Below are 20,582 nucleotides of genomic sequence, written 5' to 3'. Positions count from 1 at the left end.
TCTCTCTAGCAAAGCTGAGATTTTTACACGTTGAGCTATCCCATTGTCAACAAGTAAATGCCTGTTGGCTTCAGGCTTAACTTCTCAAAGACACCAATTTGTTCTATCTTTGTGATTCTATTGGGGTGATTTCAGTTGTTCTCAGTGATTCTAGAATTTATCTTTGCTTTATGCTCTTAACATCTTTGATACAACATTAATAATAGTCCGTATGTCATGATTTAAGCAAAAATTTTCCCTGGATTTACAAAACCTTAATTATGGTATTATTGACTTCATCATTGGTGGCATCATCATCATCATCACCATCGCCATATTAGCCATCGAAAATAATAATCAATATTAGCAATAACAGTGCTTATAAATTATATCCCGTGAGTGTATTCGAAACTCGTAACAATAATATTCTTTGTTGTCATACATATGTATACATATAATATATAATATTTACAACAGGAAAATAATTCCCTCAATCGATGTGTTGTCAACTAGTGGAAAAAAATGAATAACAGTTTCAAATACTGAGGTAATAATTGACTTCAGCCTTCTTTATTTTGAACATTTCCCCCCACAGGCACTACTCTGCATTTTTGCATACCTTAAAACAATTAATTTTGAAATAATATTAAACTTACAGAAAAGTTGCAAATACAGTGCAGATATCTTCCCTCCCTCTCAGGAAACTTCTGTATACATTTTATTTATTTGTTTTACTAAGTGGAAAAATAGCATCATTCAGCTTTACCTTTTCATAAAATTTCAGAAAGAGCTAAATGTCCTTTTTCTCAGTCACATTTCCTTGGCCATGAATTTCAAGGTGGCACAAGCCCTTGGTGTAGTTGTTGCTGGCAGGTGGCAGAGCATGTGACACAGTAAAACAAACACAGCAGATAAAGGAAAGCAGATTTGGAAAGCAAGATGGACCTGTGATTGTTCCATTTTGGGCATGCTCCATCAGTGAGAATAAAGTGACTTTTTTTTTTTTTTTGAGGTACAGTCTCACTCTGTCTCCCAGGCTGGAGAGCAGTGGCACAATCTCAGCTCACTGCAACCTCTGCCTTCAGGGCTCAAGCAATCCTTTTGCTTCAGCCTCCTGAGTAGCTGGGACTACAGGCGCACACTACCATGCCCGGCTGATTATTTCATTTTCAGTAGCGATGGGGGTTTTACCATGTTGGCCAGACTGGTCTCAAACTCCTGACCTCAGGTGATCCACCCGCCTCAGCCTCCCAAAGTGTTGGGGTTGCAGACGTGAGCCACCGCACCCGGCCAAAATGGCCTTTCTGAGCTTGATTTCTCATCTGCCAATTGCTCGTTATACTGCTTGATCCAATTTCTCAAGGATTAAATAAGATTCCGTAAGTGTAACCTGTTCGAAAGGATCCTGTGCGGCTTCTTCTCTCACTGTGGACCTGTTTATAGACTGGTCTCAGAAACCATTTCATCCTGCCATCTCAGAAAACACAAATATAATAGCAAAGTCATTGATCCACAATGCAAATTTTGTTCAAGCTTCTCAAGAACCTGGGTTAGGTAATTACTTCAAATACCAAAAAACACATTTCCTAAATATATTTTTTAAACACAGTCTGGCCATCAGCCTGGCTTCAGCTTCCTCCTCTCCATTCCCCTGAAGACCAAAACAGCAGCTAGAAGAAGAGTTATCACCAAAACGGAAACTTGGCAGTTAAATAAACAGCTGTTGTTCTTGAGGCTTGTGCTGCTAATAGGGGCAAGGAAAGAACTCCCTCTTTTGAAAATTAGTAGAAGAGTGCTCAAGACTACATGGGTTAGTGGGACTCTGCAAACGGTAGTTAACAGCCTTACATTTAACTATCTGATAGTTGACGTTCACCTGTTCTGCTTAGTGTGTACTAAGATTTTCTTTACTGTACTATTGTGATCATTTCTAGTATCAGTCACTCTACCTGAATCCCTAAAACAAACATTGACTGGTCTCACTAGGAAATTTACCCTACTTCACCTTACTTTAAACTTCAGTCAGCCACAATCTTTTATCTGAATGGTTGGTTAAGTCTAAGAATATAATTTCCAAGAAGTTCTTTCTTTTTTAAAAAAATCTCTGAATTTCCTGTTGGAGCAAATTCAAATTTCCTGTTGGGTTATATAATGCATGATTTGTGGAAAATTTCTCTAGGCTACTAACAGGCTTTTTACGATCTTTATAAATCATCCTCAGTAATTGCCCTCCTATTGCTCATATCGTTGGAAGGATGATGCTTGAAATGTGAGATACTTGACTGGCACTCAGCGATTTGTTTGTTGCAGTGTTTGTTTGCCTTTAATTAGTGCTCTGATCATGTGGATGATGGCTTCTGGGCTGGGTCACCTAACTGCCCGCATGTAGCAAATGGAAAGGAGGAACTGTGGTGAGCCCGTGGGTAGCTTCCATTTCTGCACTTCCTCACTTGTCTGCCAGGCTTTCCTTATCCTCAGTTCTCACCTCAGAATCTTATCTGGTGTCTCAATCATGCAGATATTATTCTGAGCTAGTGTCCTCACTGGAGAATGTCCCTGTCAACCAGTCCTTACTGATGAGGAATTTTACATAATGAGGACTTTTATTCACTCCAGCTAGGGCAGTCTGCATTTTAAATGAGGATTCACAAAGACTGAAAACCATACTGTTTTCAAAGGAATTAAATGTGGAGGATATACTTCTAGACTATAAGACAAGCTACAGGGAGGCAGAAACAACGGACCAACAGCATCGCAGTGTTCTTTAGCTCCTATGGTTCATGCATTTATTAACTGGATGTTCATTGAGTACCTACTGTATATTAGGCACTGGAAGCAATGGATACAAAGTCTGTCCCTGTTCTCCAGGAGTAGCAGACAAACAGAAAATATAATTATGGTAAATACAAAGGGCTGTGGTTAAATTTAAGACAAAAAACTTATAACATGTCTTAAACATGCTTGAAAATTTGGATCACAGGAAAAGTTTGCCTCTTCCCATTTTTCTGTTCCTTTCATGTAGATATTACTCTATTTACACTCTATCTATACCTTAGGGAGGGTGTCTGCACCTTTCATGTGACAAGAGTTAAAAGAAATAGGCATTTTAGAGGCAAATGAGGAGTTTTATTGAAATAAGAGAAAGTTATCTCACCTTCAAAGCCCATGTTCTGATAGGCCCTGGATCAAGAACTTGTCCATGTGACCTTAGGAGTCCTTTAGCCACTTAGGCCTCCAGTTCTCAAAGAGATGCATAGAACTTTCTGTCATCCAAGAGTGTTGCAGCTTCAGTGTTTTAAAATTGTAAAATTGTTCACTGTTCCATTAAAACTGCTTTTAGGAACATTTATCCCTTTATTTTTCAAAACAAAATTATATCGTTTTTCCTGTGTTCCTGTTGTATAGATGAATCATTCAAATTTTGGAGTAGTTAAGTGGCTTATGCACATTGATACAACTAATAACTGGAGAGCTAATATCCAAACCCACTCTTTATAACTTTAAATTCTGCTTGTTTCTTTTTACTCATACTGGGATTCAGATTCTTCATTTCATACTCAGTAGAGTTTCTCCTTGATACCCAGTTCTTAACAACAGCCTTGGGATTAAAAAAAAATTGATCATTTATTTTATTAACTTTCTTTTGACATTAAGCAACAGTTTAAATTTGTTAAAGGTCAAGTGGTTGTGAATGCTTAGTGGTACAGTAGGAAAATAATAATAACAACGGGCAAAATCTTTTTAGATCATTTATGCTTTATCTCTTTTAGCTTCTAAAACAATCCTGAAGGATGAATAATTATCATGAGTATAGCAGAATTTAATTTTCCCTGTTGCTCCAAAATTTTAATGAAAACTTTACGGTTGAGAGAAATAGGTAAATAAAAAAACTTCCTAAAATTCTAAAGACAATTGCTGAATAAAATTTAAGTGAATGAGTTTGTGCTTCATATTTAACTTTCAACTTTCCAATAGGCTTTATTAAATGGAAAACTGAAATTTACAAAGTCTTAGAGTAGAAGCATTTTTATCCTGGCTAGGGATTCTCTAAGAGAACCAGTAGCACCAAGATGCACTGGAACAGTGCAACGAGAGAGTTCATGCCTTAGGGTTTAGAAGCATACAAGCAAAGGGAATGGTGCCCACTTCTCACTAGAAAAATTTCACAGGCTGGAGTCTGGGCAGAGGAGCCTGGGATGACAGTAGAAGTGTGTAGGAAGCACTAAGTCAAGCCTGTACTACCACCTCTTGGTTTAACAATAATGTATAAGTTACCTACAAGCCAAGTGGTCACTGCTGAAACCATCTTGAAAGAACCTGCCCATCCAGGTGGCATATCTGGGAGATGAAACCTAGAGATGTCACAAGACTCATCTTAAAATGTCAGTCAAAGAGAATTGGTCAGGAAGGAGTCCAAAGTGCTCACATAACTATGTCCTCTGAGTGAGAACCGTGATGTAAATACCTGCCACTCACAATGTATTCATCTGAAGCCTAGAGTTAACCACAAATATCACCAGCTAAAGGCACAAACTTTTTCTCCTTTGTCTTTAACCTCTTTCTTAGCTAGGGAGTTGCAGAAGATGAGAGGGGTGAGGGAACCAGGAAGAAGGAGGACAGGCTTGTTTCCTTTTTCTTTCTGTAGGTCTCTCATAGAGATACCTGTCATAGGGGATGGTGATGGGGACGGAGAATGTTTTGTGTGGCTATTGTAGAGATACCTGTCATAGGGGATGGTGATGGGGAGGGAGAATGTTTTGTGTGGCTATTGTAGAGATACCTGTCATAGGGGATGGTGATGGGGACGGAGAATGTTTTGTGTGGCTATTGTAGAGATACCTGTCATAGGGGATGGTGATGGGGAGGGAGAATGTTTTGTGTAGCTATTGTAGAGATACCTGTCATAGGGGATGGTGATGGGGACGGAGAATGTTTTGTGTAGCTATTGTAGAGATACCTGTCATAGGGGATGGTGATGGGGACAGAGAATGTTTTGTGTGGCTATTGTAGAGATACCTGTCATAGGGGATGGTGATGGGGACGGAGAATGTTTTGTGTGGCATTGTAGAGATACCTGTCATAGGGGATGGTGATGGGGAGGGAGAATGTTTTGTGTGGCTATTGGCTCTTACGCAGCTTTACTATCAGAAAGTGAGTCCTAAAAGGTTTTTGTTGATGGTGGTGTTTGTTTTTTAAGAACTGAAAATCTATAGGATCCCCCCAAGCTCTCATTCAAGAACAAGGAAAAGGAAATTCTACATTAGCCAGAGCATATAATTGGAAATAAAGTAATATTATTATTCTTTGAATACCATAGAGATAAGTTCAGTAAATCAGTTACATATATAACTATATTCCTATATTATAATTAAGAAAATAGAAGCTTGGGAAAGCTAAGAAACTTTGACCAAAAATCAGCCACTTTAAAAATTGCAGCCTAAAAATTTCAATATTATGTGGTCTGACTGTAAACCGTTGCTGTTAACTTCTGTGCAGTTCTTCCTATGAAAATCAAAATGATTAATTAGCTTTAGTCATAGATATTGTCACCGTAAGGAAGAATAATACTTTGACTCAGTTGTTATTTTACTGACCAATGCAATGATTATTTTTTCTTATATCCAGACCACTTGGCATTCGCTTATTTATCTTACTGCATTTTCTATGGAAATTCAATTCAGAATTCAGAGCTATGTACCAGGAATTCCCTAGATGTACCCTGCACATATTTATGATGTCCAAACTTGAACTCATTTGCCCCAGATCCCCAAATGAATGCCACATTCTGAAAAATACCCCAAGCACAAGTTTTTTCCTGTTTATTGAACAATAGCACAATATTCTCTTGTGAACAATAGAATATTATTATTCTGTTGAACAATAATACATCTTGATTTATTGAAGATTAGCACAAGATTTACACAGAAATTCAAGTCCACATCACACGAGACATATTTGACTTATCCTTTTCCTTCTATCTTCAGTCAATCACGAATTCCTGGGGGATCTGCATTCTAAAACTTCTCATGTGCTTTTCCTTTTCTCCATTCCTACAGGCATTACATTTGTTTTTGTACCCAGTATCTCACCTGGTCAAATTTAATAGCTATCTCCTTTCTTTCAAACATCTTTTCTATTGATGTAGCAGAGTTAGATCCGAGATATACGAAACAAAAATCTGATTGTATCCATCCCCGGATTAAAATCGCTCAGTAGCTTAGTATACCGTTTCTTACCATGACAATCAAGGGCTTTAACACTCTCATCCCTGTCTGTACAACCAGCCTTCCTTCAGTATCCTCCCTCTGAAACAAGTCCTCCATTCATGCAAAACGATTTGCAATATAAATATTCTGTGCTTTGGTTTATGTTTATCCTGCCTGTGATGTCTTTCTTAACTCGTTCATTTATTTATACATTTATTAATCAGATAAATATTATGTACTTGTTCTATGTAAGCTTCTACTGTACTAGGTACTGGGAACACGGTGAATATACAGACCAATGTGGACTTCAGTCTTAAGAACCTCAGTTAGAAATATTAAGTCACATATTTAAATCATTAATTAAAGTTACAATAAGTGGGGTAAAGGAGAAGAAGAAAATGTATAAGGAGAGTATGACAAGTGTACCTGAACTAACTTACGAGATAAGTATAAGACTTCCCTGAAAAAGAGACTTCAAGTTGAGGTTGATAGGTTGATGGAAGTCAACCATGCAGAAGAATGGTGGATCACTGGCTGGCAGAGAAAGGGGGAGCACCCTGGGCAGTGGAAACAGCCTGTGCAAAATTTTTGCTCAGAGGTGAGAAGCAGCAGGGCACGTCTGGGCTCTAAAAGAAGGCAGTGTGTCTACAGCATGGGCTGTGCTCAAATCCAAGTACTGGAAGATGGCCTACTTGAGAAATTCTGTCTTTTATGAATTTTCCCTGAATACTACTCCTTGAGTCATTCCGTTCCTTTTACCCCTTCCCTCTTCCTACGTCAAGGCCAAGAAGCTACCCCGTCTCAGTGTTCTCACTGTAAGAGTATGCATGTTTCTTGTTGCCCTCTCACATTGTGTTGTAATTATCTCTTTACGTATTTATTTGTTTTCCTCTCACGACCCTGTGGGATTTCTAAGGAAGTAACCATAAGTCATATGTGTTTTCCAAACATTAGTTATAGTGTCGACACGTGGAAGAATATACATGAAATATAATTTTCTTCTCACCCATTTATTTCTCCAGTTACTGCAGTTTTTACGTGAATGTCCCATTTCTTCCTCAAATTTAAGAATATCAGTATTTTTGCAAGAAGGTAATGCTTTTGTTCTGCATTTATATTTGGAGTAATGGTTCTGCCAACTTCGGGCCCACCAAACAATAAACCGTAGAAATACCCATCATTCTTCCTTCTCATTTCACCTCTACATCCTTCAGAAAGGCTTTCTCATTATTCCTTGAATCTATGTCTTAGCTTTCTACCTCAGCACTAATTCAGGCTTTCCTAATTTCATACCTGAGTTACTAGAATAGAAGAAACAGGAGTTTTAACTTGTATTCCTACTTTGGATTTGCTCCTCCTGTATTACCCAAACAGCTGTTAAAGTGGACTTCCTACAATTCATGCCTGATCATATACTGGTCTAATTAAACTTCTTTAATTACCTCTTTGCCTCCAGAATAAAAGGCAAACTCCTTAGCAGGATCTACAGAGTGTTTCGTGATCTCTCCTTCTCCATCATCTCATCTCTGGATGCTGTGGTGCCCAGAACGTTGATCTAACACCACCTTGAAGCACACATGCTGATCTCCAGGTGCACCATGATTTGTGCCCTTGAAAATGCTGTTTGCTCAATCTTTCTGGAGAAAGTTTGCCACATATTCGGACTTAGTAAATTCGAACTCCTACCTTGAAACTCAGATGAAGGTTCAATCTTCCCCAGGATTCCTTTCCTCACCATTCTCCTATGTGAGGGACTTCTTGTATTATAATCTTTTAATATAATATTATATTTTATGTAATATTGTGTTAAATTATATTATTTTATATGTTATTTTATATATGATATTAAAAGATTATAATTATATAATCTTTTTATATAATTTATTCTTGTATTACAATCTTTTTATTATAATAGTCTCCACTCTCCCCAAAATATTGTGAATTCTTCAGCTGAGAAGTTTTGCTTTAGTTTCTTATCGCCACGGACTGGGAATTAACATGTATTTAACACATTTTGCTCAAACAATCAAACAGTAAAAGCTGAAGAGAGCGTATTATTATTCGCCCATTCCGAGAGAAAGTTGAAGATGACTGAAGAACTAAAAATACATAAATGAATTAACTAATTATAAACATAAATTTCCTGTAGCTCCAACATGACTTTGATCTGAGTAATAGTGTTGTGAAATAGATTACTACATGATTTTCATTGCTTTTATATTATATATAGTAATTAATATTCAGAATAGTTGATTAACTTTGTTAAGTGTCACATAATTTAAAAATGAAATTGGTGTTTGGCCCCAGATATGTTTTTCTGTGTTCTTTTTAAATTTCATTGAGATTTTCTTATACTCCCCTCATTAAATCTATTATCTGGTTTCTAAACCTTTTCCTATTTAATGTCTCTTTTCCTTTCTTTCTAAAAAGTAACTGGTTAAACTACAGTTTTGTCATTTATTAAATTTTGTCTGTTAATAATGTTATTATTATTGTAGGGATAGTCAATATTATCATTTTAAGGATAGTTAAAACTTATTTTGCAATTAATACATATTTTACAGTACACTAATATGCATATATGTTGTATTTTATTAAAATATTAAAATGTTTTTTAAACAAAAATATTGTTGGAAGCTCTAAATACCAGAGTATTGATTTTAAAGTCTGCCAAGACAATAATACAAGTAACATAACTAAGCCTTTCTTTAAATAATAAAACAAGTATCTAAATGAAAATATATCTGTCTCTTGTAGGTTGGGTGTTAAAATGTTGTATTCACTTTGGACTTGCTAATTTATCATAGGAATGTTAAAGAGGTGGAAGTCATAAGTGTGAAAATACATATTTTCAAGAAAGAAATTGAGCTAGTTAATGAGATATATAATAATGTTTTGTATGGGGATGCTACAACAGCTATTTTGTGCAGGGACGTTTAGAGTCTTCAGTTGTACACAGTTGTTTTAAAATGAAGACTAGTTTAGTAGGCCCCCAAAGAAGGCATTAATTTTTCAGTTTTTGAAAGTCAGCAGATATATGCACGGCAAAAATTCCATGCCATCCCTGAGTCATATCCTCTTCTGGTTCTCACCCCACTACTGAGAACCTGGGAAGACAGGAGAGTATGAGCAATGTGGCAGGCCTGTGGTTGGGTTCGGGGAGGTCGTGAGAGTCAGAAAAGCATTGAGCATCAGGGAGTTAGTGAGAGACGGTAATGGAGTCAGAATTCATTTACTAAACCAATTTTACTTCAGAATTATTATGGTGCAAGCATGGTTCAAAATAGGGCAGATTAGAATGAAGAAGATAGAGCTTGTAGTTTAGTGGGAAATGTGACGTTAAAGTAGAATAAAGCATTTGGGGTCATAGTGGAGAAAATAGGATGATATCAGAGAATACAGCAAAAGAACTTAACGGTCTAGAGGTCAGAGAAAGTCTTCTTGAAATATTAGCATTCAAGTACAGATCTAAAGTAGGAGGATTTAACCAGGTGAAGTGCTTAAATGTCAGAAATATCTATGACTCAAACAGCTTGGCAGTGAAAAACGGTAGATTCATATTTTGGGAAAGCTGTTTTGTATGGATGTATCAATATACAGATGCGTCAAAGTTTCCTCCAGTTCTACCGATGATTACAGAGAATTTAAATAACATATATATGGAGTCTTTAAGGTGAATTCACAAAAGTAATAGGTTAGAGCTGTGTGGAGACTATGGAGACTACAGTTCATCTCTTGAATTGATGACCCATTTTTCAACTGAGTGTTGAGAATATGAAGAGCATTAGAGGAGACATTTACATAGCCTTCTAAACATGTCATCCATTTTGGAAATAGAAGCCTGAATTCTAGACTATATAAATTATGAGACAATTTTTTATAAGGTGTATCTGTCTGTTCAGAAAACATGATTATGATTAATTTGTGTATAAATCTGTATGTTTATTACACTGCTCTACTATACATGTGAAAATATGCATATAAACCTCAACACTATAAAGTTTGGTACTAAAAAGTGAATTGTAATCAACCATACTTCAGCCTATCCATTAATAGCAGCCTATACAAATGAGAGCAGCAGGCAGAATAAATTGGGTTAGTCTAGTCAAACATCAATCCCTTGGATGACACTAAGAAGCCAAAAAATGTTGTGTAACAGGACTTAGACACATCAACTACCAGATGTTACCTAGAAGCTCAAGAGACAGAGTCGTAAGATCTGCTTATTGCAATGTATGGGTTAATAAAATCTAAAGAGGACTACTTGGCTATTTTTTAATTCTTTTGAAGTATTATTTAGAAGTGGTTTTTCCTGAGAGATAAATGTAGGTAAATAAAATCTGAAGGGTTTATATCACTGAGGGGGAAAAAGAAAAAAACTTGATCTTTATGAGTGTAATGCACATTTCTCTAATTTCAGACCTGAGACTTCTAACTGTTACAAACAATAATGTTTTTCCCAAAATATTTTGAGTCATATTAAATTTTTTAGAGTGCTGTTGTGGAATTTTTAAATAAATTTTAGGGTGATTTTTATTCTACTTTTTAAGAATTACAAAGTATTTTGTATGGCCTCAAATTTTAAGAATTAGGAAATTGGAGAATTAGCAAGAATTCTGAATATATCATCCAATTCATCTATCAATTATTCATTTACTAATGTGCTAAGCACTAGAGTTAACAAATAATTGAAAATCAGACACTATTTATATCCTACTTAGGGAGATAGTACCATGTGATTTTGTCATAATAAAGATAAGTACATCACTTTAAGGAAGTAAGGGCCTTTAACTCAAACTATGCTGCAATATAGAATAACACTTTCAAGAGACAACACCAACACTTATATTGAAGCACTTAGAAGAGTTATCTAGGAAGAAGGCATGAAAGGGAAGTTCTAAACTATATGACTACAATACCCAAAGACAAATACTGGCATTGCTTTTCCACCAGAAAAATTGCAAGTGATTTAGTTTGCATGAAATAAAAGCTTTGCATGGAAACGTAATGAGGAATATGTTTTGAAAAGTTATACAAGATGTATGTGAGTGTTTTTTATGCTAATCTAATTGAGTTTAGTCTTAAAACAATGAAACTGCCAAAATATTATACATATGAAAATTATCACATTTGAGACATAGAATCACCATTGGATCACAAGATAGAAAGTATATTGGGAGAGGGTGGAATTGTTGATGAGTTGGGAAGCTGTAAAAGATGTCCAGGTGAATTAAAGTACTAGTGGTAGCATTGAATATGCACAGGGAGATACAGCTTCAGAATTACAGAGATGTTAAAATTTATAACATATGCTGTCTGATTGTCTGAAGGAAGAGACAGTGAGTTATATTGCTACATCTTTCATTTGAGGTACCTTTGAGATATGGAAGTGGAGTTAACCCAGTGTCTTTTATCTGACACACCAGACTGTAATTCTATGAAGAAATAGATCATTTTCATTCATTGTTGTGGCTTCAGTTGTTAAATAGGATTTTACATTGTAAGAAGATGTGGTCTGTGGAATCAGATGTGTTAGTCACTGGTATGGAGGTGGTGGTAGAAATCATGGATGTGGATGGTATTGCTCAGCTAAGAAATATCGAGAAGGACGAAGACAGACCATCTGAGTAGGTTTGCTGGCAAGTGAATAGATGGGCTGTTGTTTGAGGAGCCAGAAATAAATACTGAAATGGCTGGCCAGAAGAGCATAGTGAAATATCAGGAAGTGGGGTAAGGGGGTCTTGAAAACCAAGAGGAAGAGACATATTCTATTGCCTTGATGAGGTAATAGTATACCTCATCAAGAAGATTTTGCAGTCAGAAGGCATAATTGACAACCCTATCAAGTACAGTTTTTCCTGCAGTGGTAAATGAAAACTCAATGTTCAGAGAAGAAAATAGGGGATAAAAACTGAACAACTGGAACCCATAAGTGTAGCATAATCTTTCGGAAACCTTTTCTGTGAAAGGAATCTTGTGATGGAAGGATTAAGAAAGAGGAGATGGTGAATTTGAGGGAAAATGCAGTCAAAGTGGAGGTGGTTAAAATTCATCTTTTGTTGCTTTATGCAAGACTCAGTTCAACTAGGAATCAGGATTAAGACAGATTTTCATATGCTTTGCCTGTAACCTGGAGAAATCCATCCCCTCCCCACCACATCCTACCTCCACACCAAAAGCTGCTCCTAAAAAATTCTGGCAGTCTTCTGTAATACATCTGTTCATTGAGGAATTATAAGCCAACCCTCAGACCTTATGATCATTGTTATTTTTGCCATTTGTGTTTGTTTTTTGGACTCCTTGTTTAGATGCCCTGGTCCCTTTCACCACCCAGCAAAGGTGATCTCACAAAATTTTTCTGAAAACACATGTGGCGCTACTGATGTCTCTGAAGTTGTGGCCTCCCTGCCAACCCGTTTCTGGGGTTTGGACGCTGTCCAGGGTGCTGAGTGTGTGGCTGCAGCCTCAACAGCCTTTGCCAATTTTGTTAGCACCATGCCCACTCTCGCAAGCCAGCACCAAGATAGCACTGCTGTTCCTGTCTCTTGGGAGGGCTGCTTCCTTCCCTGTGCCGCCGCTTCCTCTATGCTGTGGACGGCTTACATGCATGATCCTCTACGATGATAAAGCCATAGGTTTTATAGTACTTCCTTCATATTTCAGCCACATAGGTAGATGTGGGCCTGAATTGAGGCAATCTCACAGACACACACTATGATCCACCCCAAATCCCTTTATCTCGAACCTTCATTTGGACAACCAAGAGTCTGTGTCTCTTTTCGTGAGTGAAGTTTATTATTTTCCTCTGTGGATACACTGCGAATATATTCAGAAGTGTGCCAACCTGCTGAGTCAATCCTAGGGTAATGCAGTCTTGTCTGAAGCCAGAACTTCATACTTATATATGGTGTGTTGCCTTTAGAGATGCACTGATATGACAGAACAGGAAAGCAAGAGCAGCTCTGTCTGGCACACCCAGCTTAGAGCACCAGTGTGAACACTGTACTCCCTCCATTTAAGAGGTGCCCCCAAAATATTATTTTGTTACTTAGAGTTTTTATTCTGTTCTTATTATTCCATATTCTTTCAGTTTATCTTTTGGCAAAGGAGCAAATAATTAGCTTGTATTCTAAAAATTAAACATATATTTGGGGTAAACCAAGCATAGAACTATTTTAACAGCTACTGTAGAACCTAATGTGATATACATTTAAATATACATTTAAATTTCATAGTGTTCAGAAAATGCCAGGTGTGTCCAGGTAAAGTTGTTAAGATTGTAAAACTGCTATCATAGCAGTAATGATAATAATGATACATAATATCATAATAAGATTGAATAACTGATTGGAGTATATTAGATATTTTTGTCTCTTTATCCTGAAAACAGTTAATAAACTTTTTAAGTTTCTTTAAGGAAAATCAAGATTGAGATTTTGGTTGGTCTATAGATCAGCTTGAGGAAAGTTTGCATTTTTAGTATTTTGAGACTTAAATTTCATGAACAAGGTAGATGGTATGATTATTCGCTTATTTAGATCTTATCTAATGCCTTGCACTACCATTTAATCCTAAGTCATTTAAAATGTCTTCTTCAATCCATTCTTTTTTTATAATGATCTTGTTTTTCAATTTCTAAGTGAAATTATTTTTGTTTATAATTTCTAATATAAGTTGTGCTGTAATAAGGTAATTAGAGTGTTCCTGTTTCCCATTTCATTTGGTAACTCAAATGAATGGTCTTTCTTGCATGTGAGACTGTTAAGGGGTAATTTTCTTTCTTAAGATTTTTTTTTTAGAACAGTTCTCTTGGAGACTAAATTCTCCAGTGTTTGCTTATTCTCTAAATATCTTCCCATTTCCCCTTCAACTGTAAGAAATAATTTTGCCAACTGACAATTCTAGGTTGACAGGTGTTTTCTCCCAGATCTTAGTAGACATTATTTGACTGTCTGTTGTCTTTCGTTTTCACTGTTGAAATATCTGCAGTCATCCTGTCATTTCCTTTAATTGACATGGCTTTTCTTTCTGTGGCTTCAAGATTTTATCTTCATCTTCTGTGTTTAGCAATTCTATTGCCATGTGTCTAGGTATGGATTTCCTTTTGTTTATTTCTTTTGTAGAATATATTATACCTTCTAGATCAGTGACTTCAAATTTTTAATCACTTGTCAAAAAATGTAGCTACTATTTCTTTAAATATTGCCAATTTTCAATTATAGTTTGAAAAATTTTATTGAAAATTTCACTTTGAATATCTTTGTTTTTGTAGTTTCTTACTGTATTACATTTTTGCAAATGTTTCCTTTTAAAACAGTATGCGTATATCTACAGAAAGTATTCTGTGTTTGATAATTGCAAACTCCAAGATTTATTGTATGTTGCTTCTGCTAGCTCTCATGTATGATGATGTTGCTTCTGTTTTGGGAGCTCTTGATTTACATTTTTTTTTTTTTTTTTCTTGAGATGCAGTCTTGTTCTGTTGCCCAGGATGGAGTGCAATGGTGCGATCTTGGCTCACTGAAACCTTCGCCTCCTGGGTTCAAGCGATTATCCCCCATCAGCCTCCCGAGTAGCTAAGATTACAGGCATGTGCCACCACACCTGGCTAATTTTTGTATTTAGTAGAGACGGGGTTTCGCCATATTGGCCTGGCTGGTCTCGAACTCCTGAGCTCAGGTGATGCTGGCCTTGGCCTCACAAAGTGTTGGGATTACAGGCGTGAGCCACCACGCCTGGCTGCATTTTTAATTTATTGCTCTTACGTGGACTAATTTTGGAAAATTTCCTCCAAATATGGCTTGTTCTGTTTCTGCAAGTAGCAAAAGATAACATCTGACCAAAACAACTTCAACATAGCTCACAAGTTTTGACGCAGGAAAGACCTCCAAGCCCAGCTTCCCTTTGGAGTTCTTTTCCAAAGTGCAAAATTCTCACAGAAGTATTGCTGTAGGAGTCGTAAGTCACGGAAGTATTGCTGTAGGAGTCGTAAGTCACGGAAGTATTGCTATAGGAGTCGTAAGTCAGAGCAACTGTCCCTTTCAACATGCCCAAACAGCAAGGACAATTTCCTGTAATCTTTTTTTTCCCTTTCTTTTTTCTTTTCTTTTTTTTTTTTTTTTTGAGACAGGGTCTCACTTTGGTTGCCGAGGATGAAGTGCAGTGGCATGATCCCAGCTCACTGCAGTCTCAACCTCTGAGTCTCAGCTGATTCTCCCCACTCAGCCTCCCAAGTAGCTGGGACTACAGGCAGACATCGCCATGCCCAGCTCATTTTTTGTATTTTTAGTAGAGAGGAGGTTTTGCCATGTTGCCCTGGACAGTTTCTTGCAATCTTGTTTCTCAAATTTTCTCCTGCTTTGGGCCTGGCCCCTTGCTGTGAGTTCCAGATACTGTACTGCAGGTCCCTCCAACCCAGGCTACAACCCTATGGAGGGGCTCCACGTATGGCCATATGGTTGTTTGGGGCTGGAGGGTCATTCTGCAGTTGCTGAGTACATGGAGGCCTGGACTGTAAAGAGACTACGGAAGGGGCAGCATGTGTGTTTTGCTTCTCAGAGTCATCGTCACTCACGTTGCATAAAGTCCTCAGTTGTTTTTAAGTAATTGTTTTACTATGGATATATTAAACATACAGAATGAAAAAAAGGGAATAAACATACAATTTGGCAAACCCCCTACTGAGCCTTTAAAAATATTAGAAGGTTGGTATTAAACCAGGTAACTTACAGATTTGAAAAAAAAAAAAAGAAAGCATTGAATATGGCTGGGCGGTTCTCTGGGGATCCTTGGGCAGACCCAGTTTGCCCCGATTTCTCACTGTAGTTTTCAAGAATAACTGTAGGAGGCGGTGGGAGTGCAGCATCCTGAGATAAGGGAGACGAGCCAGAACAGCGCGGGCACTGTTCCAGCCCCCCTAGAAATGGGTTGATCTTCAGTGCTTCAGCTCAGTGTGTCATGCTTCACCCACGATGTAAAAGCCTAGGATCGGAGGCTTCCCCAGGGCTCGTCAGCTGTGGCACAATAGGGCCCATTGCAAATAAGATTCTATTCCTGTCAGACAGTTTCGTGAGTTGTGGGGGAACACTCACCCTAGGCTTCTGTTGTCCATTCGTGCCTGTGTGTTCCTAATCAACTTTTTTGTGTAACTTGTTTTTGAAAGTGTCACCAGCACACAGTGAACCTGTCTCACGGAAACAGAAATACAGTCCATAGTTTCCAAACCATCAGAGAATTAAAAGGAAATACAGAAATCGTTATCAATCAAATAGAAAGCAAGAAAGAGAAAAAAGGAATTGTGAAAAAAAAGTGGTGTAAGAAAAAGACAAAATATGAGGGTCAAAATAACTAATAAATATAAACAGAATAAATCTACCAATTTAAAAAAACACGAGAAAAGAATTACACTGAGGAAAAAATCCCAGCAAGATAGTGCTAATAAGAAACATTTGAAATTAAAACCTACAGACACACATGTAGGAGGGTTGAAACTTTTAAATATGAAAAGATAAGTGTTAAGTAAAAGAAAGCTACTAAAAAGCTAATATCAGACCAATTATAATTTAGGATAAAAATCATTAATAATAATGAAGGGAGTAACTGCATAATGGTGATAAGAAAATGTTCAAATAAAATAACAAGCTGTAAGATATCAAAAATGCACCTTTAAAATATATTAATTAAAAACGTATTTAAAACAGGAAACTAGCAAACCACGATAATTGTGGAACACTTGTCATTTCTCTAAATGTACTTATTGTTTTACACTAATACAAGTAAGTTATATGAAAGACTTCAAAAAGATAATGAATATATTTGATCTAATAAATGTGTTTACAACTCTGCACTCAATAAAGGAAGTATATATGATTTTTAAGAATACACAAATTATATGCAAAATTTCACCATATATGTCACAAAGAAAATCTCAACATTACTGAAAAAATCTAGTGTTTTAAATCACATTTTATTTTATTAAACAGAATAAATGAAAAGATTTTTAAAAATTCTAAGTGATTGAAAACTCAAAATTTCACTTTTAAAGATCACATGGTTACCAGGAGAAAGCAAGATAAACATGACAAAATAGAGTTTTGTGCTAATTCAAGTATTAACAAAGATTTGTGTAACACATCTTTTGGCCTGCACTCAAAGTAGCTGTTAGAACCTAAACATAATTCTCAATAAATAAGGAAAGTATTGAAGATTTAGGCGTTATCTCCAAAAATGAGAAAAATAATAGTAGAATAAATGTTTTTAGAAGTAGAGTTATAAAGAATATAAAGATAAAAGAAATTAATGAAATAAAACAAAGAAACTAAGAAATAATAATAAATGGAAAATATGGTATTTTGAAAAGAATTAATAAAAATTGATCCAAAAATATAGGTAAAAATAAATAATATTAATGAAATTACAATATATGAGTACAGTTAGATTAGAAAAGGTGAAGGGTTATCAACACTTTTTGCCAATATATTTGAAAAGTTAAAATAGGCCAATGTTTAGGAAAACAATTATCAAAATCACTTCAGAAGAAATAGAAAACCAGCATCAGCTATTATTTGATGAAGTAGAAATCAGTAATACTTCAGGTGATGTGGAAAGCCCCAGGTTAGGGCTCTGAGATGTACATTCCAGTCTTTGAGTTTTCGCAGATTGTTTTTCTTTACGAAGTCACTTCCTTGTCTTCCTCAGGACTAACTCTCGCTAGTCCTATGTTATAACATCATATCCTAAATTGTGACAGTTTATTTTATATCCTCTGTTTAGGATTTGTCTTTCTTGTCTATTGTGGTTGATTTATGAGTCCATGGCTGTAGATTTCTTGTTTTATTTTACCTTCTACAAGAATAGTTAATAACTTTTCTTGTTCTGTTACTCTAAAATCGAGGAACTTTTATATTTAATCCCAAATCTCTTTATTTTTAAATTTTTATTATTTTTTGGTTGTTTAAGACCGAGTCTCACTCTGTCACACAGGCTGGAGTGCAGTGCAGTGATCTTGGCTCACTGCAGCCTCCACCTCCCAGGTTCAAGTGATTCTGGTGCCTTAGCCTCCCGAGTAGCTGGGACTACAGGCATGCACCACCATGACTGGCTTTTTTTTTTTTTTTTTTTTTTTTTTTGTATTTTAAGTAGAGACGGGGTTTCGCCATGTTGGCCAGGCTGTTTCTGAACTCCTGACCTTAGGTGATCTGCCCACCTCGGCCTCCCAAAGTGTTGGAATTACAGGCGTGAGCCACCACGCCCGGCACCAAATCTCTTTTATGGCAATTCAACTTGCTCTTCTAGTCTCAAGAAATGAAATAAATGTTTGGGAACTCTTCTCATGTGATGATAGTCTCAACAGTTAATGAGTATTTCCCAGAACACTTTCTGTTGTTCAAAAGGGACTTTTAATTCTACTGTACTATGTATACAGAGCCAGATAATTATACATTCAATTTGGGATCATAATTCTAAGATAGAGGCTTACAAATGTATTACAAGAAGAGACACACAATAATAGAATGCCATGGAAAGGAAACTAGAAATGAAGTTACCTGCAGCCAAATTCCAGCAAAAGATTTGAATGTAGTAGCTCTTTAGTAATTATTCAATAAGTACCCACTAAATTTAGGAATTCTGGGAGCTCTGTTTACTGAGATCAAAACAAACAAACAAAAACCCTGCTTATTCTCAAAGTGTGTAACCAATCTATTAGAAGTTGTGGATGAGTAAACATTATTACTTTAGGACAAAATGCTGCAACACAGACATGCAGTTGTACAAGAAGTCAAGCTCTTGTTCCCAACACTATTTTCTACATAGCAGCCAGAGTGATGTTTGAAAACACAAGTCAGGCCAAGTCACTTCTTTACAAGCCCCTCCAGTGGTTTTTCATTGTGTCCTGTTTGTCTAGGACATTGTGTATCAGGAGCTGCAAGCTTCTCCTCTGTTTAGGGGCAGAGAGTAGATATTTGAGCCTTTGTGGCCACATGTCTCTGTGGCAGCTACTGGGCTCCACATCTTTGTGGCAAGAAGGCAGAAATGAGTGCCCATGGATATGTTCCAGTGAAGCTCGATGGACACAGGCATGTGAATTTTATATTCTTTTCTCATGTCACCAAATATCCTTCTTTGACTATTTTTAAAAATCTATTGAAAAACATAAAGAACATGTTTAGCTCTTTAGGTGATGGAGAATCAGGGAGTCAGGGGAATTTTCTGACCCTGGCTCTGCACCACCTGCCCTGCCCACACCTCCATCCTTTTAACTCCCGTCTTCTCACACGGCTGCGGCCACTCAGGGTTCACTGATGTCCCTTTGTTGAACAAGCCTTGAGGTCTTGAAACATCCTCTTCCCTCTACCTGGCAAACTCTTCCCCTTGTGCTCAGGCTGGTTCTTCCTCTTCCCTTAGTCCTTCACGTGATCTCAGAGGCCTTTTCTGCCCTCTCTGCCTTCCCCTGCTCCGCTCATGTAAGAGTTACCTCTTTCACACCTCACCTACCTACTACCTACCTACCACCCACTGACTCCTTAATCCTAGCTAATGTTCCCAAAGCACTCATTGCTTATCACTGCATGACACTTTATATTGTCTCTCACTACCAGACTATTAATGCCATGAGGTTAGCAAATTTTTTTTAAATATTGCATCCTCAGTATCTAGCATAATGTCTGGAATACGGAAAACAGCCAATAAATATTTATTAAGTAATAAACGGATGGGAAGGACATGAAAGAAGTCAGAAGACTGTGAGATACGTGGGAGGCTTTTTGGGTATCTGTATCTTGTAAAAGTAATGTAAGCTCTTAAGAAGTCAAAACATACAGAGATGCTTGAAGGAAAATATTAAATCTCCCAAACTCCTTGTACTCCCACTCATTTGAGACATTGTAACGATTTGGTAGGTAAAATATTCACACTGTTCTTTGTGCTCAATAGATATGAGTACAATATAAATATACACACACATGTATATGCCTCTCCCCATACTCTCCCTTTTATTATTTTAGAGAATTTATTGCTATTGCTTCTGCTGTTCTTGTGGGGGAAATATGATTATATGTACAAACTTAACAATTTATAAACAAGATTACAGAACAGTGTCTACAGCAAGTGAAGTCTTCAGCTTTTATTCCTATGACAATCCACTTGTTTTGAAAACAACAGCACAATTGATGTATGTTTTACAATTACAAGATGTGCAAAACCCCAGAATAGAAAAATGTCATTCTCTTTTATGTCTGAGCTCACGATTTTGCTTGGCGGTAGGAAAGTTAAACTTATCTAGCGAATTCTCTCGTTTTTCAAACTCAGATTTAAGCTTTGGTGAGTTAGATTCTTTGAAACTGCCCCTGCAAATGGCTCCCGCTCCCTGCTCCGCCTCCCCACGTCCTGCGGGGGGAC

The 20,582-nt window shown here is 36.8% G+C and overlaps 1 protein-coding gene across 12 annotated transcripts in view; it reads left to right on the top strand.

The window, feature by feature from the left end:
* The window catches only part of NETO1 (neuropilin and tolloid like 1), a 129,946-nt gene that overhangs the window by 25,313 nt on the left and 84,051 nt on the right, over positions 1–20,582 (top strand). For 2 of the 12 annotated variants that reach the window (XM_009434176.5, XM_024350940.3), the window contains exon 5: positions 7,642–18,274. The exons of the other annotated variants lie outside the window; for them this stretch is intronic. In XM_009434176.5, the coding sequence (XP_009432451.1) occupies positions 7,642–7,646 (5 nt within the window). In that variant the 3' untranslated portion in view covers positions 7,647–18,274. Of the gene's footprint in view, positions 1–7,641; positions 18,275–20,582 lie in introns of those variants that run through there. 12 annotated transcript variants of the gene reach the window in all.

The sequence above is a fragment of the Pan troglodytes genome, chromosome 17 (assembly GCF_028858775.2).
Source record: "Pan troglodytes isolate AG18354 chromosome 17, NHGRI_mPanTro3-v2.0_pri, whole genome shotgun sequence".
NCBI lineage: Eukaryota > Metazoa > Chordata > Mammalia > Primates > Hominidae > Pan > Pan troglodytes.
The sequence above is the reverse complement of the archived record's forward strand: the minus strand, read 5'-3'. Positions and strand labels throughout refer to the sequence as shown.